Source organism: Lathamus discolor, chromosome 1 (assembly GCF_037157495.1).
Source record: "Lathamus discolor isolate bLatDis1 chromosome 1, bLatDis1.hap1, whole genome shotgun sequence".
Taxonomy (NCBI): domain Eukaryota; kingdom Metazoa; phylum Chordata; class Aves; order Psittaciformes; family Psittacidae; genus Lathamus; species Lathamus discolor.
Window position 1 is genome coordinate 81,192,901 of NC_088884.1, and position 26,558 is coordinate 81,219,458.

General features: G+C 44.6%; 1 protein-coding gene and 1 long non-coding RNA gene across 2 annotated transcripts; one reads left to right on the plus strand and one right to left on the minus strand.

Moving 5' to 3' along the window:
- Positions 1–7,806: 7,806 nt before the first annotated feature.
- LOC136016206 (aldo-keto reductase family 1 member B1-like) lies at positions 7,807–15,835 on the minus strand. The gene is made up of 10 exons (XM_065683022.1): positions 15,662–15,835; positions 14,909–15,076; positions 13,547–13,663; positions 12,220–12,297; positions 11,426–11,548; positions 10,831–10,931; positions 10,601–10,682; positions 10,027–10,110; positions 9,206–9,288; positions 7,807–8,454 (listed from the first exon to the last, which is right to left on the minus strand). Exons 1-10 carry the CDS (start codon positions 15,725–15,727, stop codon positions 8,412–8,414), a joined length of 945 nt encoding a protein of 314 aa, XP_065539094.1. The 5' UTR covers positions 15,728–15,835; the 3' UTR covers positions 7,807–8,411.
- Positions 15,836–15,966: 131 nt separating this feature from the next.
- Positions 15,967–23,660, plus strand: LOC136016217 (uncharacterized). Its single transcript, XR_010613538.1, has 3 exons — positions 15,967–16,000; positions 18,019–18,129; positions 23,039–23,660. It is a non-coding gene; the product is annotated as an uncharacterized LOC136016217 (long non-coding RNA).
- Positions 23,661–26,558: the final 2,898 nt, after the last annotated feature.

Sequence of the window (26,558 nt, forward strand, 5' to 3'; positions counted from 1 at the left end):
CGTTTGCTCTGGGTGCCTCTCCCGCAGCAGAGGCCCCTGCCCACTGCAGCTCGGTATTTTTTGCTCCATTTAACTAAGGGCAGGCAAGATAATTGGTTTTCCTCTTTAATGTTCCTGCTGGTTTGTGTCAGCACCATCAGCCGTCTGTGGCAGGATGCGATGTGTTTTCACATGGATCACGAAACCCTTATGTAACTCGGTGCTTACCTCTGACCTTTGGGGTTTGGTTTTCCCTGGTGTTTTCTTTTTGGTGCGATGTCTCCATCTTGTCACAAGAGGCTTGAGGCCGAAGGTCTGTCTTTTGATTTTGCTGTTCGCTCTCATGACTGGGAGGCTTTCCCCTTGCAGCTGTAAGGCGGGTTGGCTTTCCACTCTTTATCTCTCCTGAAGGCTAGGTGGGGGCCACCAAATGGCAGCAGGGCCTTGGGGGAAGAAGTAGTGCTGCGTGTGTCAGGGGGTGACAGACAGCGTGGTAAATCCTGTGCACTGTGTCCTTCATAGCACGGCCAGCTGCTTCTTTGTAGTGGATACTGGTGATGAGGAACTGTGTGTGGGAGGAGGGCTTTTCCCCCCCTCTCCCTTGATCCACATGCGGGGCTTTGCGCTGGAACAGGATGTGTAGTTTCATGGGGTTTTGATTTGTTTTGCTGCCTTGGCATTTAGTAACTAGTTTCATCACAAATTGTGACTTTGGAGAGGGGCAGTGTTTGGTATCTGAGAAGAGCAGGCCCCAAGGGTATGTCCTTGTGGAGGCAGTCCTTACCACCAGGAGACCCTGTGGCCTGTAAGAATAGCACAAAGGTGAAGTAAGGAGGTGACAGAGTTGCAACGTGCAATCATTTTGACTCATAAGGGGGGAGCTGCTGGGGTGTGCAGCTTTGAGGTTACTGACAGATACAGGCATAGCTTAAGCCAGTGTTCTGAGGTGAGGGCACTGGGCAGCCCTGGGGACAGCAGCCTGCCCACCCGCGAGCACTAAGTCACAGTAAGCAGGCCCCTCTGAGCCACCCTTGCCTCAGGGGAGGGATTGGAACAGACTAGTTGTCCTCTGTGGTGAAAATGAGGGAAGCAGAGATGAGGACAGGGAAGGGATTGCTGTTTGGCTTAGACAGAGGCTGGGAAAGGGGAAGAAAGGCATTTACTGTTTTGTTCTTTCTTTCCTCCTCTACCTGAATTCGTGGAATGAAGTCTGTGTTAACGGGAGATAAATCAGTTTAGATTGCCCTCAGATGAGACTGTTTCGCCTGGGACTGTAGCTGTTGGAGAATGTGTGTGACACCCAGCCCTTTCATGGCCCAGAATTGGAGTAATGAGAAGGACTCCAAAACAATCCATGATCCTGATCCTGGGAATACATTGTGGTGGAAGTGGCACAGCCTGTGTGTGTCCAGGGGTGAGTGCAGATGGTGCATGAATAGCTGGAGAAAGAAGGGACCTGGGGAAGTCATTGCTGAGTGGGAAGATGATTGAGAAGAGACAGAGAGGTGCTTCCTCCAAGCTGGTTCTCCAGTGGCCTGGTATAGCACTGCCTCCACATGTAGGATCCAAAAGCACTGGCTGGGGAGCTGCAGAGGGATTGGCTGTGCAACAGGGAAGAAGGCTGTGCTGCTGTGGTGTGGCTGTGTGCTGAGCTTGCCATGTGCTTCAAATGGGGCTTCAGAGAGACCAGGACTGCTTAGCAGAGCAGGGATTGACCTTTGTTGGAGTAATGTGCATAACAAGTGCTCGGGGTGAAGGGGAAGCCCTTGGTCAGAAGTGAGCAATAGCGCTGAATTGCCAGTTGGAAAGCTGTGTGCCAGGCAGGCCAGGCTGCAGCTGTAGGAGCAGTGAGTGCTCTTAAACAGATTGGCTCAGAGGAGCATCCTGGCACGTCTGTGAAGAAACTGAGGACTGACAGCAAAGTAAAAACAAAGCCCTTCTAGGCAGCCTGAGTTGCAGTTAAGTAGACCTGTCAACTTAAGTAGACCTGTGGAGGTGGAGGGCTGCTCCCCAGAGTGAGAGCACTCTCATGACAGTCCTTTGCTCAGGATGACCTTACAGAAATGCAGAACCCTTGCAGCAGCTGGTGTCCCTATAGTGGCTCTGGCAGTGCTGGGAAGCTGCAGCAAATGTGAAGTACCTTCTCTCTTGGAAGAGCAAAGTTCTGGGGAGTTTGGGCTCTATGCTACTTGCAAGCACTGCCCTGCACAAAGGAGGAAGGCTTTAAGAATCTGCCTGTGAAGGACTGCGTGGAGCAATGGCCCGATCCTGCTGATCCCACAGATGAGACACCCCCACAGAGGGTCTGGGAAGAAGGAGGTAATTGATTGCAATTACTTGGACTGCTGGATTGTGTTTACAGGCAAGGGGGAAGGGATGAAAAAGTGGTGATCACTGATGCCGTGACTGAAAGGTCCAAGGTCTGAGCACAGTTACTGCTGCCCCTCTGGTATTGCCTGATAAACTGGTGGGACATCAAGGAGTGACTTACATGTATTGTACTGGAGGGAGCATGCCAGAAGACAGGCAGGAGATTGGAAGCATGGCCAAGGATAATCCTGGGAGTCCAGTAGTATGGTTAACCTTGGAAAGGGTTTTAGAAGGGATTGGAAAGCATGTTGAGAATGTTGCAGTGTTGATCCTGATAATTCTGTCTGCTGGGAAGGAGTGGGTTTGTGATGTGTGTTATATTCACATTGGTGATATGTTAACTGGTCTGCAGGGACAAGGGATTGAGTCTATAATGAATATACATTAAGATTGTGATGACGTTAAAGGTAGCTTTTATATAACGGTGAAACAATTTGTAATTTATCTTTCAATGTGGTGAAGGGTGGAATGCAAAGGGCATAACTTGCAGTGGGTATCAGAGAGTGGTGGTGGTGACCTGTCTGTAGACCATGAACTGCTCAGTGCCAGGCAGAACCAATTCCAGATACCTCTAAAATTGATGGAGACACCCTATCTCTTGCAAGAATTTAAACCCATGGTGCCCTGGCTGTGGCACACTGTTGGAAACAGGTGCACTCTTGGAAGGAGGTCGATGCTGAAGAGGGGAGTGCAGCTGGAGGATGAGCTATGCTGGAGCAAGGAAACCGCCTGAAGGCACTGTGGGCACTGGGTGGCCCATTCTGGAGAAGGGAAAGGACAGTGGTCGAAACCTTTGTCTCTTCCTGCACCATAGCAAACATGGCACCTTTATGATTCAATAAAAATGTGTATTCAGTCTCAGTAGAGCTGTGTCGCCTCAGCCTGGGGATCACTGAGGGTTTCATGGATTGCTTCCTTCTGTAAGCTGCAAAACATAAGTTCTTGGGTTTTGTGTTCATTAACTGAAAGTGAAATTTTCAGAAATAAGGTGCTAAGATGCCTCTTTTATTGAACAAAGGTTTTACTATTTTCCCATGAAACCCAATGTGCCACTTTATGAGTTTGGTCGCTTGCCCAGTGGGAAGGAACAGACGGGTGACACAGCCATGGAAGCAAACACCTCCTCATTTCACCTGGTGTTGCTAAAGGAAGCTGGTAGGGCGGTTTGGGTCCAGCACCGAGGGTCCGAGCCTCCCCTGACAGGGGACCAGACACCCAGGTTGTGTGGCACCTGAAATGCCTCCCGGCTTGGGGGGGCTGAGGGCGGGTGGCAACGCGAGTCTTCTCTTCTCTTCTCTGGGGGCTGGCTGCCCTCTGCTGCCCGCGGAGGAAAGTGCCGGGTGGCTGCGTTGTCCTGAGGAGCGTCTGTGTCCCCTGTTGTCCACAGGAGAGACGGTGCATGAGGTCGAGACTAAAACGAGCAAGTTGGGTCTGAACCAAGGGCAGGCTCCACCATGGGTGTAATGGGTCTGCTGAAGGCTGCTGTCTCGTTCAGCCCAAATCTCCCTTGGCTGTGACTAGAGCTTAGATGCTGGCCCTGAGGAGGGTACTAAAGTTAGGGGAGATGATTCCACAGCAGAGAGACTTCAGTCTGTGACTTAGGTGTTCTTTGTGAGTTTCATAATTTAAGGGATCAAATGACTTAATTTCAGACATTTTTCGGGCTCTCAGCATTCTAGACAATGTTTAGATGCAAAACCTCTGTATATATATTATTCATAACTTAAGGGTTTAGAAAAAAAGTTAATTGAATGCTGTCACTTTCATGGTCATTGCACAGGATCTCTGGTTTCTGTTAAAGCTGAAAATAGTTGCCATATCCTCTTTAGTCAATTTGAACTCAAGCACCTAACAGCTGGAAATCACCTCTCGGAACAAACCAGAGACTGAAAGCAAAATCCACAAAATTAAAGAACAAGTCTACAAAGCAGAGGCGCTAATTAGAAGACTGCTTCATGAAGGAGGGAAAGCCATCTCTCTATTTCCACCGGCAGAGGGAATAAGAAAGGCTATTCAAAGTTCTACTTCACATGCCAGCTACTGCAAGACGCTTGGTGGGCAATTAGCATTACATCTACTGCTCGTGAAGGGCGCATCTATTTGGCCTGTTCCTAAGGAATATCTACAAGACTTTTATATTTCACTTACTTCAGCTAAGACTTTCAAAATCCTGATGACCAGTTTCAGTCAAGGACCACTGAATTAACAATGGAGTGACATGTCTTATGGACACTAAGATTTTTTTTCCTTCCCACCTGGACTTGTTATCAAGGTTTTCTTCTCTGCAAGTGGACTTGGGATGGCAAGACTGAAGCATGACAGCATCAGAAGATGGGTCAAGACCAGGGGTCTTCTCTGGGCAGAAGGTTTGTATTTTGCTTTGCTGTTTCTGCTTGTTGGTGTGACAATTTTCCTAGATCATGCCAAGACACAGGAGGTGTCAGTTGTTTCTCTGTTTTGAAGGCATAGCTGGGGTTGTTGGGTGAGGGTAGGACCTTTGGGAAAGAAATACCACATGTGTCAGTGGATGAGAACTAGCCTGGGAAATACTGCAAAATGCCCAAGAGTTCCTTGCATGACATGGGGAGCTATCTGTGCAGAATGGCCTGATTTGACTGTGTGTGAAGGTTTGCACTGAAGCTGGATGCTTACTGTAGTTCTTTTCAGGTTTGTTGTATTGACATTTGCATGTAACAATTCTAATTCAGCAAAAATCATAGCCTCAAGAGCTAGGCAATAGCCTCACTATTTGACATCTGAGAAGAACCAGACTCAAAATGGTGAAAGTGGGTAGGTCTCAGTGAAACAATCTTTACCAGTAGGAAGCCTGCCTGGTTTGCTCCTGGACTGTAATGGCAGCGAAAATCAAGGCTCCTCTAAGGGCTGGTTGCCCCTGATGCCAGTAGGGAAAAGCACTGCATGGTTTTATTGGTGGGAATTGTCCCAGGAAGGGTTTATGTCCATTAAATGCAGGTGATTGCAGCTGACTTCACCTGTGTTCACAGGAGAGGGAGAGCGCATGAGGTCTGGAGAGCCTAAGTAGCAAGATGGGTCAGAGCTAAGAGCAGTCCTGGACCCAGGCATAATGAATCACACTGAATGCTGCTGTCTTGTTTTGCTCAAACATCTCAGCTATGAGTGGAGCTTAGATGTTGACCCGGGAGTGCCACATGCTGTGGATGCCTAAAGTTAGATGAGGTGAATTCCCCCAGAGAGACTGCTGCATCTGACCCAGAAGTAAAGGACAAGTATGGTCAGCACAGAGCCTTTCAAATGTGGAAATATGTTAAACCACCCCCCAAACCAGTAACTCGCAAACACACCAAAAACAAAGTGGAAAGTACTGCCCCCTGTAAATTCTGATTCTTTTGTTAGACTGTAAGTACTGATTAGCAGTAAGATTTCTGCTCTAATACTTCTTCCATGTTTTTTTGCCTTATCTTGCGGTTGCATTATACATGCTTTTGGAAGTTCTGGTTGGAAGTAGCTGGATGACCTCCATCTGAAAAGCATATTAGATATATTCTAGGGACTTGTATGTGTATATTTTGGAATATCTTATGTGATCTGAGTATTAGTGTACTGAGATGAATATTTGCACATTGTGGGTTTGTTTTTTTCTGTTGGAATGAAAGAGAATAAGTGCTAACAAAACATAAAGCTGTAATGTATCTGAGGTCCATTGTCCTGTCTCTGTCGTAACCATCATGCTTAAGCCCAAAGTGCAAAGTTTTGCTCAGCCCTCAAAACAAAAGTTTCTTTCTTTTTAATCACACAAAAAGGCTAAGTTCTTTTTGCCCTTATCATGGGGTAAGGAAGCACCAGGCAATGTGACACTGCTAAGCTGAATTAACCAAATGGACCAATCTTGGGGTAGCCTGTATATATATATGTGAGTGTATATATACACAGAAATATATATATATATATATATATACACAGAAAGAGTCTTCGTACATATGAGCTATGGATATGAAAGACGGATTGTTCTCCTGTTACAGAGAACAATACCTGGAAGCATTCACAAAGTGTAATGTTATGTGTCCCTCATCTACTACAGCAGTGAGTCAGTGTGGTCTCACATGGTGAAAATATAACACTCAATGCTGACCTGTCTTAGTGCCAAGCTCTGGGCAGTGGCTCAGCACTAACACATGCTATTACACCTCATGTCCAGTGTATTTTGGGTATCTGCATAGTGATTTTTCCCCATAGTCTGCTTTACTGGGGTTTATAAAGCTAGATGTCAGCACAGGCTGGCAGCCAAATCAGTCCAAATTTCCTCAAATGGCATTTGCCAGCACTTCCAGGTATTGTTCTCCTGTCACTTTCACATCCATAGCTCACATGTGCCAAGACTCCTCAAACATGTCTTGTTTGCACTGTCTGGTCAGCTGTGGTTCATTGTATCTAGTTAGTCTACTCCTGATCAAGGCATGATCTTGATGCTCCTATGACATCTGACGTTTGAGCCTTTCTGTCATCTGTCAAACATATTTTGTACCTCACTAGTTTGTAACACAGGTGCCTGTATAATACAAGTAGCTCAAGCTTGTATAAGTGTATCACATGTTGCACACTGAATTACACTATAAGCTAGTATGGGGAAAGGAGTAAGTAGCTCTGGGTCCTAATATTGTTAACTTTTACAAAAGCAGATTTTTGTTAATAACCTTGTTCTCAAGGAAGTTTCCAGACCACCCAGTTGCTCAAGATACATCTCAGACTTCATATGCTTTTGTCAGATCCTACAGCTTGTTCTGGTGTTGATGAATGCAATAGTTGTACTGCAGACAGCCTGTGTCCACTAGCCCAAGATACACTGACTGCACTTATGGACCCCTGAAGTGCCATGCTGTTGAAACACCTTCTAGCACTGCTCACCTGCATCCTCCACCAAGAGGGATAGGCTTATGTCAGGGAAAAGCTTTACCAGTAGATAGAGTTAACAAGAGTTGCAGTTACCAGGCTAGTGAATCAGCACAGCATAGCCAGAAGGAACAAAACACATGCTTCAATGTCAGGCTCTGCATAGCAGCCCAGTATTTACGCTTAACAGTTCCACCTTACACCCTCTGCTTCCATGCAGTATTGGACACCTGCTTAACACCATCTTCTCCCTTCCCCCAGTCTCTGTTACTCTGGGTTTTTAATAGCCAGCTGTCAGGACAGGCTACCAACCAAATTAGTCTACAGCAGTATATATCCTTGTACATATTTCCAGCAGTTTCAGGTGTAGGTCTCCTGGTCATTGCTGATCCACTGCCCGTACCAAGGCTTGTCATACTCAACTGTTCATGGCAGCACTGCTCTATCAACCAAAGTTTATTACATCAAGTTATTAAACTTTTGATCAAGACAAGATCTTGATGCTCCTGAGATATGGATCATTTTTGCCAGTGACAGTGTTGATCCAAATGGCTTTGGCATTTTTTCACATTAGAACAGAACATCCAAAACAGCAGTAATCTTTTTTATTTTGGAAGAATATATAAGAATAAAGTTGAACACTAATCTCTGTTCAGATTCAGTCTGTAAAAGAATGTGACAGAAACAATGCCCAGTATGAGTTGTTATGCATCTGTAGGTATGGCAATCTCTCCCAATTACTATTTCTTTCCCAGAAAGTTTGGGGCTGTGCTCTAGAAGTCAATTGTTGTCTTTTATCTTCAGGCAGTGATTGTGTAGTTAATTCTTTCGGGATGGAAGCTTCTTCTGTGCTCACATATCCTTACCCTGCAGCCTTAAGTGGAGGTGATCCAAGACAAGAAAAATTATTCAGTTGCTAGTTCATTCTTCAGGTTTTCTACTTTGCTATTTTAGCCATGCAGAGACTAATCTATCTATTGATAAGGGAATTATTATAGCCCATATTTTGTTCTTCAGAACAATTTACCGTTTCCTTCTACCAAAGAAGGAAACCCTCATGTCACTGAATACATACGCTATGCCTTTGCTGGCAGGAGAGATACAGTGTGTAAGCTACATAGTGGACAACTTAAGGCAGCAGTAGATGCTCATTAGACCACAGAGGCCTCCAGGAGGGCAGGATAAAACTATCTTCAGTATTCTGCATTGAAAGGGTACTCCTTGTGATTTTTGCACCTGAAGGAAATCAAAGAGGAATGATTACTCTCAAGGCTGAAGTAAATACTATAGAGCTAAAGTGGGTGTATTTATGTACTTCAGAGCCTTCAAGGGAGGCTCTGAATTATGTAACTGCAGAATGAACTTAAGAGACATACTAAGGAGATGGCATACATGACTAGTAAGTTCAAGCCTGTTCCTATTATTCAGGCACTGAACAGTGCTGGGACCAAATTACTTCCTAGATAAAGAGTTTAAAGTTCACACTGCTTACAGAGTAAACAGCCATTTCTGTGGCTTTTCAGCCAAGACTTCTTGTCTTGCTATAGGCTTCCAAGGTGCTATCTGCAAGCAGTTGTTCTTCATACTGCACTATAGATGGTCATTACCTCCCCCAACCACCTATATAAGAGCTGACATCAGTTTATAATATGCACAGAAAAAAATTACTGTAAGTTTAAAACTGGCTAAAGCTGATTTCCCCAATCTGGAAGATCTCAAATTATCAACTAGAACCCTCCTTTGGGAATTCCAGGCACAATGTTTCCTGGAGAAAGAATTCACAATTAATACACAGTATGCCCTATCCTTTAGCCAATAAAGGGAAAAATATAAAGCCACCAAGGGTTAAATAACTGATTCTCAATCCCCCAAATGATTCTAGATTTCAAAATATACCCAATTTAAACAGCTGTACCAGTACCTGTGAGATCAGAGTAAAGATTATTCAAAATATAAGAGCTTGAAAGAAACAAGCAGTGTCACTTACATGTTCATTTCACAGATCCTCCAGTTCCTGTTTAGGCTGAGAAGGGTTGCCATCTCCTCTTTAGTCAATTCAAAGTCAAACACCTAAGAAGCGGAACACTTGGAAGTCACTTCTTTGAACAAACGAGGCAAGCTTGATTAAAGAACAAGTGACATCAGAAGGGCTGCTGTTTAGAAACAATAGCTTCATGAGACAGGAAAAGGAAAAAGTTGTATCTTTAGACTTTTTGAGACTCCACTGGCAAAGAGAAATAAAGAGACTTCTAGTTGCAGTTACACATGCTAGCTGTTCCAAGATGTTTGGTAAGCACCTTGGTGTTGCCTCTATTCGTGGCAGACTCATTTCTCTCCAATTCCAAAGAAACATCTGGAAGACTTCCATATTTCAGTAAGTCCAGCTATGTTACTTCTGAAATCTTCATGTCAGTAAAAAACCCGGCTTAACAGTCAAAGGGGCAATGTGTTTTACTGACACCAGGACCCTTCCCTTAACATTGCTTAGTCTATATTTTGAGAAACATTACTGCACTTGGGCTCCAAGCAAGCACTGCCTGCCATTCCATCCACAAGTCACAGGAGACAGTAAGGTTGATAAGGTTATCAACATACTGTTGAGAAGGTTATCAACATACTGTTTCCAAGTGCTCTATCATTTCTCCAGCTGTAGTTTTCATTGTAACCCTAGCTTCCAGACACAGAGGAAAAAGTCCAGTCCTCCTGCCTGAGGCCACCTTGGGAAGTGTGAGAAAGGATCACTACTTGCTGTACAGGAAGAAGCCATGCCATCCATGAAGGGCAGCACCCAGGTCTCCTAACACTCACCTTGAAGTTCTCCACAATGCGCTGTGGTGTGACAGACTTGGGAATCACAATCACATTTCTCTGGATCTGGAAGCGAAGGAGAACCTGCAAAACCAGACCACTCAGAGAGAGAAAGGTTCTTGTTCTGGAGGAAGCATAGACTGTTCCAAATGTCTGAAAACTCAGCTGTTTTCCCTAAGTTATGCCCACTTCTGCATAGCTGTATTTCAAATCATGGCTGTCCCAGTGGCCTAGGTAGCATTTCCTGGAGACTAAAGACAAAAGTGGTGGAGGCCCACATGGAAGGCTGCCTTTGCCATCCATTTTTGGGACAGTCAATTCCTTTTCTTCCCCCCTGGGCTTTTAGCAGTGTATGCAGAGTGTTCATTCTCTGCAAGAGGACTTTCCTGGCTAAGGGCCAAAGAGACAGTAGCAGAGATTTTTTAGGACATAGAATAGGCTACATGCATTGCTTGTTAACGCAAGAGAACACCACAGTTCACATGGAACACTGATAGAGGCTGTACCCGCTCTTCATACACTTTCCTTAATGACTGTTACTGGAAGGAGTACCTACTGTCCAGCACCTACCCACCTGTGCTGGGGTTTTGTTGTGTTTGGCTGCAATTTCTTTGATCTTGGGGTCATCCAAAAGGGAATTGTTCTCTGGCTTATCCCTACATAGAGAAAAAAATGGAAGAAACAAGCACTGCAGAAAGACTCTCCCTAGCATGAGTAATTAAAGTATATACATGCCTGCACCATTACTCATTCAATTACTCTGAATGTTTAAACTTAAACCACACGAATCCACTTGGAAATTACCTGTCAGGGCGTCCAAGGGGACAGTATGCTGTCACAGTGATCCCTTTGGATTGGCAATAGTTGATAAGTTTCTCCTGGGAAAGGTATGGATGACTTTCAATCTGTCAACACAGGAGCAGAGACTGACAGCTGTAGAATTACTGTAGCATTCCAATGCTCCAGAGGGTTTCTTTCTGAATCTTAATTTCCTAATTACAGGCTGCCTTCATCCTACCATGCATGTGGTCTGTGTGACAAGACTATAATTCTATAGGGCATCAACTTTAATGTTGAGTCCTTATGAGACTTTTTGATTTTGTTCCGAGAGGCGTTATAGAAATCATTGATTACAGTCAGAATGTTAACTTGTGTCTGGACTCTTTATCCCTCCAGAGAGAATGCTTCATGGGAAAATACTCCAGAAAGAGACTGGTTCAACAAGCCAAGACAAAAAGGAATTTTTCCTGTCCTTTTTGTATTGATAAATACCCACAGAGCGGGATTTAGAGAACACGATGTGTCTACTTTGTTCTCCCTTTTCAATATCCTCATTCAACTGTAACCAGATACTTATAACCCCTAGAAACTATTCACCTGCAGTCACTCTGAAGCTTACCTGGTTATTTGCAGGCTTGTATTTCAGCCCTGGCTTGTTCAAGATTCTTTCAATCTGCTCATGGTTAAAGTTGGAGATTCCAATGGCTTTTACCAGACCAGCATCCACCAGCTCCTCCATGGCCTAACAGAAAGAGGAACAAAGTCAGCATCCAGTGTACAATACATGACGTGAATACATTTTTCCTGATGGGTCTTGTTTCTCTTCGTTGGAAGTAAAGCCTAAGTGTTAAGACTTGCCAGGTTCTTGATTCTCACAGGGAAATGTGGGTACTGGTAGTATCTGTGCTATGTCTTCTATCACACAAAGCCCCAAATTATTGATGAGACTGAAATTCAATGAGTTACACAAGGAATGTATGACTAACTCTACTGCTGTCACAGCACCAGAGGGCTATGCAGGATGGCAGGATCACAGCCTAAGTGCCTATTTCCAAGAAAATCTATTTGAGCGGTTCAAGAACTGCACGAGAACTGTGGTGAAGAAAATTAAAAAAAAAAAAAAATAAAAAAAATCAATCATTCAGTTACGGTGAAGTAAGTAACTTTTGCTAGGCTCAGTTTGGCCTGCAGCTCCACTGAAAATGACTGTGCAGCCCAGTGACTAGAGATATGAATCCACAGTGAAAAGAAGTAACAGCTTGACTGAGCATACACGTTTTTAAAATGCTACCACATCCTTTCGTGAATCCTTTCCAACTAATTCTGTATACATGCACAAACCATTCTGTGACTGCTGAAGACAAAATCACTGCTGAGGACAGAAGACAACTCTTCTACTGCAGCTGAACTTACCTCCCATGTCTGTAGAATATCTGTGTTGCTGGGTATAGACATGCCTTTGTCATCTGTGGGTAACAGCTCCTCTCCTGCCTGTCAATGACAAAAATGCTTGAGAATCTGCTGAGAAGTTCACTTAATACCATGAAGGCTCACAACCATGACAGCTTAAACTTCTAGTGCAGGGAAGAACCCTAACTGTCTACTTTCAGTCATTCCTTGAGGACCAGGAGGAAGTTAAAGTATTTTTGCCAGTGACCATTCCCATAAAGACAGGTTTTCCAGCTGGACCCCTTAAATTGATGGCTCACCCAAATACCTACAGGGAAACAAAACACTTAGAATTATAGCCTCCAGTCTCATACATGTTCACTTCATGTGAGGAAGAACTGGGTTTTTTTCCAGACAGGCATCAGGGGACCTAGCCAGGTACTGGGAACATGTAGCTTTGGTCTACACACCATCAGATCTGTTGAAAAGAGGTATTATGTGCAGTGACAGTTCTTCCACAACAAAGCTTATGGTAAATCTGCTAATAGTAGGAAATTTACTAGGAAATATATGAAAATTAGGAAAATTAGAAGAGCCTTTGTGTACAGGTTATGAAAAGACACCAAATTTGAACTACATTTAAAAGCAGTTTGCTACTGTTACGACGAGATGGCTTCCTTTCTTTGTTAACATAAAACTAGAGTATGAAATAAAGATAAGCATCTCAAGAGAGACTGATCAGACTCTAGCAGGACAGAAAGACTAAGACCAGAAAGTCAGAGACATTAGCTCCTTCACTCATCTGTGAAACAATGTAGGCCCCCAAGAAGTTTTATCTTTTTAATTCATGTCTCCGTGGAACAATGCTAAGGCTCCTACAGGCAAGGTCAGCTCAATCTGTGCTGTATTAAAGACTTGGTGATAAAAGAGAAAAACGGAAAACAGAAATATTTTCTCTTGCTCTACAATTCTGTAACACACAGAAAATTTCTGACAGGCAGCATAGTGCTGCCCTCCCTTCCTGCCAGGGGCAATTTTGATATGAGTATACACCGATTCATAAGAAAAAGGGAAAGCACCTTATCTTATGCTTGTAGCTAGGAGATCTGCTCCTAGGCTTCAGACAATCATTCCCAGGATCAGAGGGATATGCAAGCAACAGGCTCAGGGCAGAGATCCACAGCCTGGCTCTTATGGCCAGAGTAAAGCTGAGCACCAGAGCAGTGCTGGTACACACAACAGACACATGATCATCTTTATCAGCCACAGTAATTGTTGGGCTGTAAAGCCATATAGCTCCCCCAAAGCTGTGGTCACAAGAAAAAAGCCAAGGGCGTTGCTGTTACTGTACCTTCAAACCAAGAGGCCAGTGGATGAGGTAAAGATCCAGGTAATCCAGTTTCAGGTCAGAGAGAGTCTTCTGGCAGGCTCCCTTCACCAGAGGCTTGTCATGAAACGTGCACCACAGCTAGAGAAAAACCCAAACAAGGCACAGTGTGACCTCCCAGGTTAAAGCTCTCAGGTGATCTCCTCCACAGGACAGAAATATCCCATCTTCTTTGGAAGGCCATACGAAATCAGGTCATCCTAGTGCTCTTGAGATGAGGCTTCCTCTGTGGTGGGCCTGGCCCATGACACTGAAGGCAGTATGTGCAGTGGCAGCATAGATGTTCGAGCAGGATCATAACAGGCAACATCCTCTGCTCTCATTAGGTACGAATTTGTGCTACCCCTTTTACACAGGGGCTGCCTTTGCAATAGGCAGCTTTTAAATGAAGACGTCTGCTATTCCTAACTATACATAAAACACCTGCATTGAATGTAGAAGGCAAAGCCACAAAAATGTAAGATTAGGCAAAGACCTTTGAAGCTCCCTTCCTACCCAAACTACTCTATGATTCTATGAAAGAAGTGGTTGGCACCTACTTTTACCAAGAAGCAACTTCACAATCTATCTAAACAGTCTGATTTCCTCAGTAAGCAAGAGAAACAGAACCCACCAATGACACCTTCCTTGTGACATATGCTGAGCAGATTACACTGCACCCTGAACAGATTACAGGGTGCCCAGAATCTCATCTTCCTCACACAGCAGAGACACCCCGTTGGCAGGGTGTGAGCCACTGCCAGGCTCATCTCCTCTACTGTGCTTCAGCAGTCAGGGAGATGCCATTGTGAAACTGGTTCTCTTCTGTATCAGTCCATGACACTGAGTGATCTTAGATGTCTGCATCATGGGCTTCTACCCGGGTTGGAGCTGCCTGGCCCCACTGTCACTTTTCCTGCTTCCCTCCTTCTGTACCACTTGGTTTGCAGATGGCTTCTCCTTATCCATCCCCTGGCACTTCTGTGTCTCCTCAGTGGGGCTGTGGTGCTCAAGCTTTCTGTAGATGCTGGGGGGAATTCAGAGCCTTGACTTCGTTCAGCGTTATAGGACTGACTGAGAAAGAAAACTACCACTGGACAGTTCAGAGGAGGGTGCTCAAGCCTCAATGAGCTCACTCTTCCTACCCAACAGCTACAACAGTAACAATTACCATCAGTGGAAGTAATCAAACAAGAAGTAATCAAACTCTACCTCTGTGCTGATGGGGGGAAACAAGAGAGTATCAGGACTGATCTCATTTATACTACAAGGTTCTCCAATGCTATAGCAATGCTACTTTAGTTTCCTACTGCAAACATTCACAGTCCAAGACCATCTGATCTTTACCTTACTGACAATAAAGAGGTCATCTCGCTTCACAACGCCTTCCTTGATTTTCGTTTGGATCCCCTGCCCAATTTCCTTCTCATTCTGGTACACGTAGGCACAGTCAAAGTGTCGGTAACCAGCATCAATAGCGGCCATCACTGCAGCTTCTACCTTACCTGGTGGGGACTGAAGAGAGAAAAGGTATGACATGCCTGGATTTGGGATTCTCACACACTGCTCCTTAGGTAGCCAGAGGACAGATAAACGTAGAGGCTTTAAGAGGAGCTTTTCCATAAAGCTTTCTCGGGTCTGCAGACATCTCAAGCGCAGCCTCCCGAGCCTAAAACCAGGCTCTGGCCATTCCTCTGGCACCCCACTCCCCAGCAGGGCTCTGGAGAGGCTTTGCAGAGCTGAGGCCTTAACACCAGGGCAGTTCTCTACGGCCGGGCCAGGGCCTCCTCACTTCTGCGCACCGCTCCTCCAAGCAGCAATCCCCCGGCAGGCTCAGCCAAGACTTCACCTAGCAGAAGGGGCCTCAGCCCAGGCCCCAGATATTTGCGTCCCCGGGCAGAGCCCTACCGCGCCGTAGGAGCTTGGGGTGCTGCGAAGGGGCAACGGCAACAGAGCGACCCCCAGCACCAAAACCTGCAGCGGCACGGCCGCACTGAGCGGGAGCCCCGGCCGCGATGCGGGTGGCGCAGGCAGCGCTGCGGCCCCACCGAAGCGAGAAGCCGCGGCAGGGTCCTGCTGCAGCAGGCTCGCCGCGGTTACCTTCCATGTGCCCAGCCCCAGGAGGGGCACTTTGGCCGCGGTGCCCAGCCGCACACAGGTCGCCATCGCCCCCCTTGCGAACACGCCGTGCAACCTCCGCGCAACGCTATGTAACACGGCCCGCTCCCGGCACGGCCCTTCCCGACAGTGATACCACACGCCCACCCAGGCGGTTGGTACCGCTTGGCCTGCCCCTTCTTTGCAGCCAATCACAGCTCGAAGCCTGCCCCGATGGCAGCGCAGCCCAATCAGCAGCAAGCGGGGCAACCAATGGGAACCCTGCCCTGGTGCTGGGGTCAGGTACGGCGGGGGGAGCTGTGGCTGTGTGGGGGTGTTCGGGTGAGCTCGCTTTGCGGCGGTGCGGCGCGGCACGTCTGCGGCGTGTCTGGGCGCAGCGGGCAGGCGGGCCCAGCTGCTGAGGCCCGGAGGAGCCGTCCGCCGGGGCTCCCAGAGGGCTCTGAGCGACCCTTCGAGGGCAGGCCAACCGCTGCTCGGGCGGGCCGCCTGCTGCGGCGCGGCGCGGCGCGGCTCGGGTGTGCCCCCGTGAGAGCTGAAATGAAGGCAGTTCAGTCACCCCCCAGTGAAGCTGTAACCCGAAAGGGTGAGGGCGGCTGTGCGCCGATCCGGCTGGTGTGTGTGCAGGGGTCACCTGCCGCAGCGCCCTGCCCCTGTGCCACAGGGTGTTCACGCTTATTGCTCGTGGTACGCGCAGGGGTGTTGCAACACGCTATTCACCCCTTCTATTACCTGATAAAGAGACCTGTTTCATTCACTGGCCGCCCGGTTTGACTTGGTAAAGACATTGGTAAAGTCCGAGAATGAGACAATGAGCAAGAGTCCTGGGGCACGATGGGATACACAAGTGTGGGCTGTGAGCCATGAGCTTGTATAAGGGCTGAGCAGTGTCCCCTCAACAGTGATGGTGGCCCCAAGCTGGTCTCAGGAACCTTGTGATGCTTGTGCTAGTGAAGTGAGGTGGGTAGAGAGCCTTTGATGTGGCTGCCTGGTGAGAGTGGGGAGCATCCTGTTCCCCTCTCCAGATGGGACAAATGCAGCTTTTGCTTTGCGGTAAATGTGCTTATCAGTAATTTAGAAAATAATGAGTATAACCCACTGCATTTTAAATGCTGGAAGAAAGTGTTAGTATGTTTTCAAAGCTGCAGAAGAAGAGCAAGTTTTCTGTGAATGACACAATGATCGCATTGCCCTTCTGTTTTTAGATACAGACCATATTTCAGAGTATAATATACATGTGTAGAAATAATTGGTAGGTGACCTTTAATTTCATGTTAGAAACTGATTTTTGAGGCAAAACATGCTGTACTGATAAGGTGGTCAGAATGCAATGGGAAAAAACTTGATTTATCAGCGGGATCCTGTAAGTACTCCATAATGGTATGTTAGGGCTGCTTGTGAGGCTCTAATGTTTGCTTGTACTTGAAGAATTGATCCAGGTACAAACATAAGTTTGGAGTACATGTAATGGTGCATTTTTCTCTGGGTGCCTCTCCCACAGCAGATGCCCCGTCTCTTTTTGCTTCATTTAACTGAAGGCAGACAAGATAATTAGTTTTTCTCTTTAATCCTCCGCCTCTTTTTTGTTAGTACCATCAGTTACATAACAGTTACACAACTCAGGGCTCATCATTCATCCCTTTTTTCTGAGATTCCTTTTCCATAGAACTGCTCTGAGTCTGCTCAGCTTCTTGGGCCTTGTTTGTTGTTCAGAGGAGTCAGTGAAAAATGCAGAGTGACAGATTTTGCCTTGGCTGCAGTGCATTTTCTCCAGAGAGACTAGAGATCAGCTGAAGTGTCAGTTTGCTCCTGCTCTCCTTTATATTCCGAACCACTCAAGCTTGCAGTGCTATGCTGGTGATTTATTACTGTTAGCAGTGCTGCTTTCAGCAAACAATCCGTGGTGAGTGGGTTTCAAATCTTGGTGTAGGAACTACCAGGATCAGTCAGATTTTGTGCTAGGGCAGCACCACGGTGAACTGACGCCATCAGAGTTGTGCTTAGTGAGTCTGTGACAGCTTGCAACGCCTGATTGTCCAAGTAAGATGGAATCTCCTGTACAAAAGGGCAGAAAACCCTGCAGTGTTCTCATTCTTCTGATCCTGTGTTTTTAGGGAGAGGTTTCAAAGCCTTGTGTTCCTGCAGCAAGGAGCTGGGTAGAGTGTGTGAGAACAGATAAAGAGACTTGGTGGAGAGCCTGGCTGAGAAATGCAATTTGTCATTCCTCTTCTTTTCTTCTGAGATTTTGGTGTTGATTCCTCTGTGAACTCACTTCTCCACTGAAGGTGGGTGCTTGGTTTTCCTGAATGGTTTCTTGAATGAGTTATATCTTGGTCTTTCAGCAGAGGATTTGGGGCAGAAGGTTTGCATTTTGCCTTGGTTTTTGCTGGGAAGACTGAAACATGACAGCATCAGAAGATGGGTCAAGACCAGGGATCTTCTCTGGGCAGAAGGTTTGTATTTTGCTTTGCTGTTTGTACCTGTCAGTGTGACACTTTCTCCAGATCATGCCAAGACACAAGAGGTGTCAGTTGTTTCTCTGTCCTGAAGGCATGACTGGGATTGTCAGATGATGGTAAGACCTTTGGGAAAGAAGTATACTGAAACTGGATATTTATCTTGTTAAATGGTGTGCATTGATTCAACTTCCAGATGCTTGTTAAGGCACATGTTAGAGGTTTAATACAATTCTAAGACCTTGGTGTCTTTCTTGCATTGAATTCACATCAATCCGGGAGCATCTTCTGAGATCCTGCCACCACCTCTGCATCTTCTCAAGAGTTATTTGAAGACTTTAGTCTTTGATAATTCTGGGGTTTGGCTATTAATTTGGTGAGCTGTCAAAACATGTCAAAACATGGGAGGGCTCTGCTCCACATTGTAAGCGAGATCTCAACCTAAAATGTCTTTATTTCTGTAAAATGTTTTTGAGCAATTCAAGAAGGCCTCAAGAACTATGATGAACACAATGGTACACTTGTGGTCAAGCAATGAACTTTTTCTAACCTCAGTCTAGTCTGCAGCTCCACTGAAGGTGACTGTGCAGCTCACTGTGGGTCAGGCAGTCAAGGTGCTCAGGGAATACGAATAACTAGGTATGGACATTATGAAAAGTTACTTTGTACTGCCTTATGTTCCTTCCAACTGATTTTGTATGCATAAGACAACACTTCTGTGACTACTGAAGGTAATGAAAATGTGGAAGTGGCTGGTGAGGCTATAGCACATGCCTCTTCTGCTGTGGCTGAACTTACCTCCCATGTCTGTAGAATATCTGTGTTGCTGGGTATAAGCATGCCTTTGTCATCTTCGGGAAACAGCTCCTTTTTCCGCCTGTCAGTGGGAGAGAAAATGCTTGAAATACTCTCCACTGGAATGCTAGCTATATAAAAGAACCAAACAGGAATCTAAGGAGCTAGAGCTAACAGCGTGTGAAAAAAACCTCAAGTAATTCTCATTATAACTTAATTCTTCAGTCATTTCTCATTCTTAGTTCAAGAAGGGTCATGGCATTTTTGCCACCTACTATCCCAATAAAGAGGTATTTCTGCTGAACCCATTGAAGTGATGATCCACAAAATACATGCAGGGAAGTGATTTACTCATAGAACAATATCCTGGAATCTTACATGAGTTCACTTCATGTATTGTTCCATTATGCATGTTTAGGAATAATAGCTTCTTTAGTTGTTTTTAAAGAAATACATGGTCCCGTGAATGTACATTTATACTGGAGTATGTCTCTGACAAAGTACTGCTGCCAGATTTCCTGAAGGGAGGCTCACTGATGAAGTTGCTCTATTAGGAAAGTTAGAAGAGCCTGTAACTAGACAGTATGGCCAAAGTGTTTTGAATTATTGGAATTTTCTAGATGCCATGGTATTATGCAGTTTCACTTGACAGCTTTGTCCACATAATGCTAATTAAAACAATACGAAGAGAATGAAATAAAGTTGAGTTAAAAAGCATGAGGTGGAATAGAGATTTTGATCTGGATGTAGCAGAAGGGAAAGGCTAACGGTATATGTATGTATATACAAATAGACATAAGTCCTTTGAAGTACATGTAGTCTGCAAGAGTTTGGTATTGAAAAGCCTCATTTTTTACAATCCAAGATCTGTGAAACAACACTGAGGCTTCTACAGGCAAGGTCAGCTCAATTTAGACTGTATTAAATACTTGGTGATTAAAGAGAAATGGAAAACAGAAGCATTTTCTTTGGCTCTGAAGTTCTGTAACATGCAGAGGAAGGAATTTCTGTCAGGCAGCAAAGCACAGCCCTCTTTCCCACAAGGGGTAATTTTCAGATGAGCATGCTTTGGGTTTGTAGAAGAAAGGGAAAGTGGCATAGCTTATGCTTGCAGCTGTAGGTCTTGGCGCTAAATCTGCCTCTCCCACAGTCAAAAGGGCAGACAGTGCTGTACAAGCAGGGGTCTCAGGGGCAGAGAACAAGAGCCTGGCTCACATGGCTGGAGTAAAGCTGAATGAGTGGCACTGGAGCAGTGCTGATGCACACAACAGACACTTGGTCTTCCTGGACTGGAGCAGCAGTAGTGATGCAAGTGTTACTAGCCATTTTGAGGAGGTCTTCCAGGAGTGAAAGCCAAGGGCATTGCTGTTACTGTACCTTGAATCCAAAAGGCCAATAGTTGAGGTAGAGATCCAGGTAATCCAGCTTCAGGGCAGCAAGAGTTTTCTGGCAGACTCCCTTGCCCAGAGACTTGTCATGAAATGTGCATGACAGCTAGAGAAAAACCCAAGCAAGTCACACTTCTCATCCATCCCCTAGCGCTCCTGGGTCTCCTCAGCAGAGTGCCAGGCAGCAGCTGGGTGCAGAGACTGTATATCCTTCCTAACACTCAGTACAGAATGAGGTGAATTAGCCAGCTTGTATCAGTGTATTGGTTTATCATGCAGCATAAAGTTTGTTTCCAGTACTTAAGCATCGTACTATGAAAATACTATAGACAAAGTGCTCCCCCACCCCTGCTCAAGGCTGGAAGATCATCAGATCCCCTTATCTTACTGACGACAAAGAGGTCTTGCTTCACAATGCCTTCCTCGATATTCTACTGAGGATCGCTTCCTCAACTTCATTCTCATTCTGGTACATGTAGTCACAATCAAAGTAGTGGTACCCAGCATCAGTATATAATTATATACATAATTATAGTTATATAATTAGTGTCATAAACCAATACATCCTTTTGCACAAAAATAGAATGGGATCCAGAGAATGGGTGGAAAGTGTATTTTAATGTTTGCACACACGAGGGCAGAGTTCAACTTGTGTGGAACTGCTGCTTTTGTCTTTCTTCCATAATCTCTCAGCTTCTTGAACTGAATATTGCATTCCTTAGATTCTGTAATAATGAGAAGGTGGAAATCTCTCTTCCTCCGTCTCTTTTCCTAAAAGGGATAATAAAAAATTGAAGGTGGCTTACATTTGTAATAAATAAATAAATAAATAGACATGAAAATTATATGATAGGAACTCAGAAGGTACAATCTGAGTTTTGAAGAAGACATTAACAATTAGCACTAACATACCAACTTTCCCAAGTATCTGATCTTTAAATTAGAGGCACAGAAACGAATTTCCTTTTCCCTGCTGTCTTTTGCACTGAAATGTGTGAGACTGCTTTTCCTACCTCAACTCACCGCTCTCTCACAAAAAGGTTCCAAAACTTGCACTTTTAAGTATTGTTATGCAGGGGGAAATAGGGGAGAGGGGTACAGATCTGTTTTATGCCTTCTTTTAACTGGGCACTTGCTTACAACATGTTTCGTATCCCAGGGGAAACAGAAAGACTGTCTGAAATTTAGAATGGTTGGATTTACTATGACTGGTACTACTCTAATGTGCTTGGCACTTCCAGGTTGTTTTTGACTGCAGCAATCAATGGGGACTGTGCTGTCCACAGCTCATAGGAAGCAGTATGTGCTGTACACATTTGGATTCTTAACTACTCATTTGTGGCCAGAGGCTACTTCCATTGGGAAATTTGCCATTGATTCAACATCAAGCATCAGAGCAAGCCTTTTGTTAAAATGTCAGCCAGAGGTGTCAGCTGTCTTCTCTGTCCAGCCAGTCTAATACCAGACTGTCTAACCAATTTTGTACATTGGCCCTAGTGTCCTCAGAATGGCTGAACATCATGATTTCAACACTGTGTGTGCTTTCCAGTGCTTCATCACCAGAGATCCCCTCTGCCCCCCCTGCAGCTTTCATGCAGCCATGGCAGTGGCTTGGGCGCAGTGGGGGAGACAATATTCCTCAGGATCTGCATCTCAGCCTCGGCCTGAGCATGCTGGCATCTGGGGGAAGGGACCAAGAACAGCAAGAAAAGTAAGAACTGACCTTTTCCTCAGCACTTTCCCCACTCTGGTGTAAACCAGTGGGCTCAAGCTGATTGAACATATGCTGGGATATCATGCCAGGCTAAGATATGGTTTATAGCCTTTTTTATACTTTTGCTCAGTCACTGTGTGTGACTTCATCTCTCTCAAGTCCCTGTGTTTGATTCACCTCTCTCAAGAGAGATGGACTTCCCAGAAGGAGCAGTCACATTCTGACACTACAAAGAGCTGGAAGTGATATATTTTGGTTTCTGAGGAAAACCCAGCCAGCCTGGCTTTGAAGCTGCAGTACCTATTAGTTACAAGTAGGAGAAATAGGGGAAAGTTTGTGGAACATCAGCTTGGGACTGCCCTGAAGAGGAAACCTTTTAACATACCAGAAGTGCAGGAAGCTACAGTTTTGAGAGCTACATCAAATGGGGTGGTTTGGTGATAAAGGGGAGTGTAACTTGCCAACAAGTGGGTACCTGAGGGTAAGAAAGACAGGAAGAGACAGTTAATAAAACTGTCAGGTGCTGGGGAGCAGACCCCTGGAGGCAGTGGAGGAGGGTGTTGACAGCAGGTAAGGACAAAACAAGGCATGTTCACATTATTCCTAAAGTGTAATATGGTTACATTTTCTTCTGAGTCTTGTCTATGTGAAAATCTTGAGCTATTTCATTATGTTGGTGCAAATGCATTTTTTGGACACACATCAGTTGAAGTACGTTGCATATTGATTTAGCCTAAATGCGTTCCTTACCACTTCTGTTAAAACTGTAGAAAGCACTCTTTGGCAAAATCACATCTATCCTCCCACAGACTTAGCATTAATTTAACAGCTTCAGGTTTTGAACTGGTTTAATTAAACTGCAACTTCCTTGCACAGGCCCGGACTGGTTGCTGTGGAAGCAGAAGCATGTCAGTGTCTTTTGTGAACTTGTGAAAAGAAACCTTCTGATCATAGACTGGAGAGGTGGTTTAATGTGGGACTGGTGAATGCTTTGCTTGATTTTCTCTAGGTCAAGCCATGTGAAAAGAGCAGGTACCAAAGCATCGACCAAAGACCACATCTTTTCAGTTGTTTCTGTGGAAGAATGGGCTTTGGAATGAGAGGACAAGCAGCTGAAGTTGAATAGGAAGGACACCATGGCTAGCATCCAAACCCAACTCGTCTGCAAATGGAAAATTTGCCCATCCCAGACCTGCATTCCCGTCCAGTTCTGTTGGTAGGAATAGTTATCACAAGAATGAAGTTTTCCTCTTTCGTGTATGCAGACTGAAAGTTTTCCAAAGCTCACCACTTTTGAGACCAGTCTGCTGTTTTTTTGTTTTTTTTTGCCAAGTGGAGGCTCTTGTCCTTGTGGAAAAATATTTTCATGCTCCATTTCAAGTTTCAGCAATCAACCTGTCTAGTGTTGACAAGAAAAGGGGTGACTCAAATGCCTTTAGAGTGGAGGAAGGGATATGCTTTCCATTTGTGGAACAGAAAAGTGTTGACAATATTTTCCTCATGTTTGAAAAGCAAAACAAAATGAAGCACACAGTAAAACCAATGAGTTCATCTTGATTAGGAACAACATGAAAAATACCATGTGGAATCTGTGCAATTAAGGCCAAATAAAAATTGCTTTATAACCTGAACTTTTACTCAACAATGAAGCCAGATTGTTTTAGTTGAGTTACTTAAGTTTTGTGAATATGAGAGTGGAACCTCATGTGGTCTTTCTCCTTCACATGGCAGGACCTGTGGGCAATGTGAACATTTGGTGTGGCTGTGGAAGGTCCAGCAATTCCCACAAAAGTTCAACATGTTGTCCTTCACTAATCAACAGATCTGCAGTTATATCACTGCATGCTCAAGGTTTTCTGAAGGGTTGGTCAGGTGGCCTTCAATGCTCTCAGCATCTGTCATTTGCAGAAGTAATTCAAGGCATGCAGAGGGAGGATGCCATGAGCTAGAAATTGTTCTGTCAGGATGCTTCCAGCTGTTATCTGGTCTGGGGACTCTCACCTGTCCTGTAACCAGAACATGTCTATACCTGAGGGGCTGGGAAGAGGTGGTGGCTAGATGTGGGTTGCTGCAGAAGCCAAGAATATGAATTTGGCTTCTCTGTGCCCCAGCTGCCCCTGTAAACTAGATGTAACTCAGAAGACCAGATAAAGTGGCTTCTTCATGTCTAACGTTTGTGAGGGCAGGAGACCTTGGTCAGATAGCATAGGGCTCATTTTATGGTATCTTTCTAGAGGTATTATAGCCCCCTCCCCCTCAAAGAAAGATAGATAGTTTGTTACCAGATCAGTGTTGCTTCTGCAAGCACCTTCTTAAGAAGGTAGGACCATACTGCCTAATTGTTTTTTTTTTCTCACAGGTCCATTGAATTGATCTTGGCTCAGTCTTTATTTGGTATATTGCAGATGCAGACTTTGACAGGGAAGAGTAATGACAGAAGTACCAAATGTTTAAAAAAGTATTTGACCTATCCAAAATGCTAAATGTTGGATAGTGTTTTATATCTCTGGGAAGCAGAAATATGTCTTTCATGTAAGATAAAAAGGAGATGCTGTTTTACAGGCAAAATGTTTTCCAGGCTTTTTTGTGAACAGCCTGAACTGATGAATATAGAGAGGAATAAACTAGTTCTGAGTAAAAAACCTCCAAAACCCAGTGGAAGTCAGGCACAAAATTATTTAAATGAATGGGTTTCCATGTAAGTAAAACAGGTGTGAGACAAAAATTAGAATTGAAAAATTCTGGGAAGTTGGATATCCTGACTCCCCCATGCATTATTTATTAGTTTTGTCTGCCTTTTCATTCATGCACCTTCTTTGTTAAAGAAATGGAGGGGGGAAGCATGAATTAACTTGTGATACACAGCTATTTGTTTAGCAGCTTAACTTCTAAAGTTTCCTGGGAAACAATCCTGTAAAAGGGAGCCCTGATTTTGTTGCTTTTTAAAGTCAGGAGCAACCCCACTGAATTCTGAGAAGTTACAGTGAAGTAGAACAACGGTGTGACTCAGTTCTTTCCATTGTCTCATCATGACATATAAGACAGATTTTTTATATAGGAAACTAATTTTTGAGCTCCATTCAAAACCATGTTAAACATCAGCCAGGCTTGGTTTGTAAACTGGCATGCTGCAAGAGAGCCACATACCATAGAAAGAAATGTAAGAAACACAAGACATGTCTTTGCAATTTGTATTTGTGAGAAAACAAACATAATGAATACAGACAGAGATAGCTTTGAACACACACATCAACAAGTTCTTGGTTAACCCAGGTTTTATTGTAACATGGAAGTAAAAGACTTTAGAGCCACTTAATTGAGGTGAACCACTAATTTTTCATAGAAAGACATAGAATCATAGAATAGTTAGGGTTGGAAAGGACCTTAAGATCACCTAGTTCCAACCCCCCTGCCATGGGCAGGGACACCTCACACTAAACCATCTCACCCAAGGCTTCGTCCAGCCTGGCCTTGAACACTGCCAGCGATGGAGCATTCACAATGTCCCTGGGCAACCCATTCCAGTGCCTCACCACTCTAACAGGAAAGAACTTCCTCCTTATATCCAATCTAAACTGCCCCTGTTTAAGTTTTAACCCATTACCCCTTGTCCTGTCACTACAGTCCCTGGTACAAGCGAACTTGAGTATGTTTTGTGTGTGTTTATTATTCTCCCCATTCTCTGCAATGACATTATAACCATTCTGGTTGTATTTGCCCAGATTCTTATGTGCTGTTACCATGCTCTAGTATCAGCACTATCCAGTTTGTTTTCTAACTAACTTATCATGCCTTGACTAGACGCCACCCTGCTGCTTTCTTTTTTTCAGAGGCCCTTTTAAATTATCTCTTCCCAGACAGTTTCTTATTGACGTCTGATGTCTGCAGCACTTTGTTTATCATGGGGGAAAAGAAGGCAGATTAATCACAGGATTTTTTTTGCCCTTGATACTGCTACAGTAAGTTGATTTGCCCAGTACTGTGACTAGAAAACAGTGAAACGCCCTAAACCAAAACCTGCATCGTAAACCCCTCCAAACCCACAACATTTAAAAGTAAACCTTGCAGATCTTCAAGTCATGTTTCTTGCCCTAGAAATGGGAAAACTTGGTTGTGAGAAATAATTTTGTTTTTCTGGCCGTTGGCACCTTGTGCGACTTCTTTTAGAGCTATTTTAGGTCTGTATCCATGGGCACTCCTTCAGAACATTGTGTTCTGCACACTTTTCCATAGCACCTCGGTACCTGTTGTGGTAAGGTGCTTATTTGAAGACGTCCATGTAATGATTTTGAGGGCACAGAGAATGTAAGGTTTTTTTCCACATGTATGTTTTCGTCTTAGGACATGCAGAAATACAAGATTTTGAGTTAAGACTTCAGGTGAACTGACAAAAGTCATGTTTTACTTCAGAATACTAGTACCTAGCCATAAGGATTACATAAAAAAATTCAGTTCAGTTTCAGGTTTAGAATATGATGTCTCACATAGCAGCTTCCCTCCACCTGTTTTGCATATAATGCAGGCTTTTA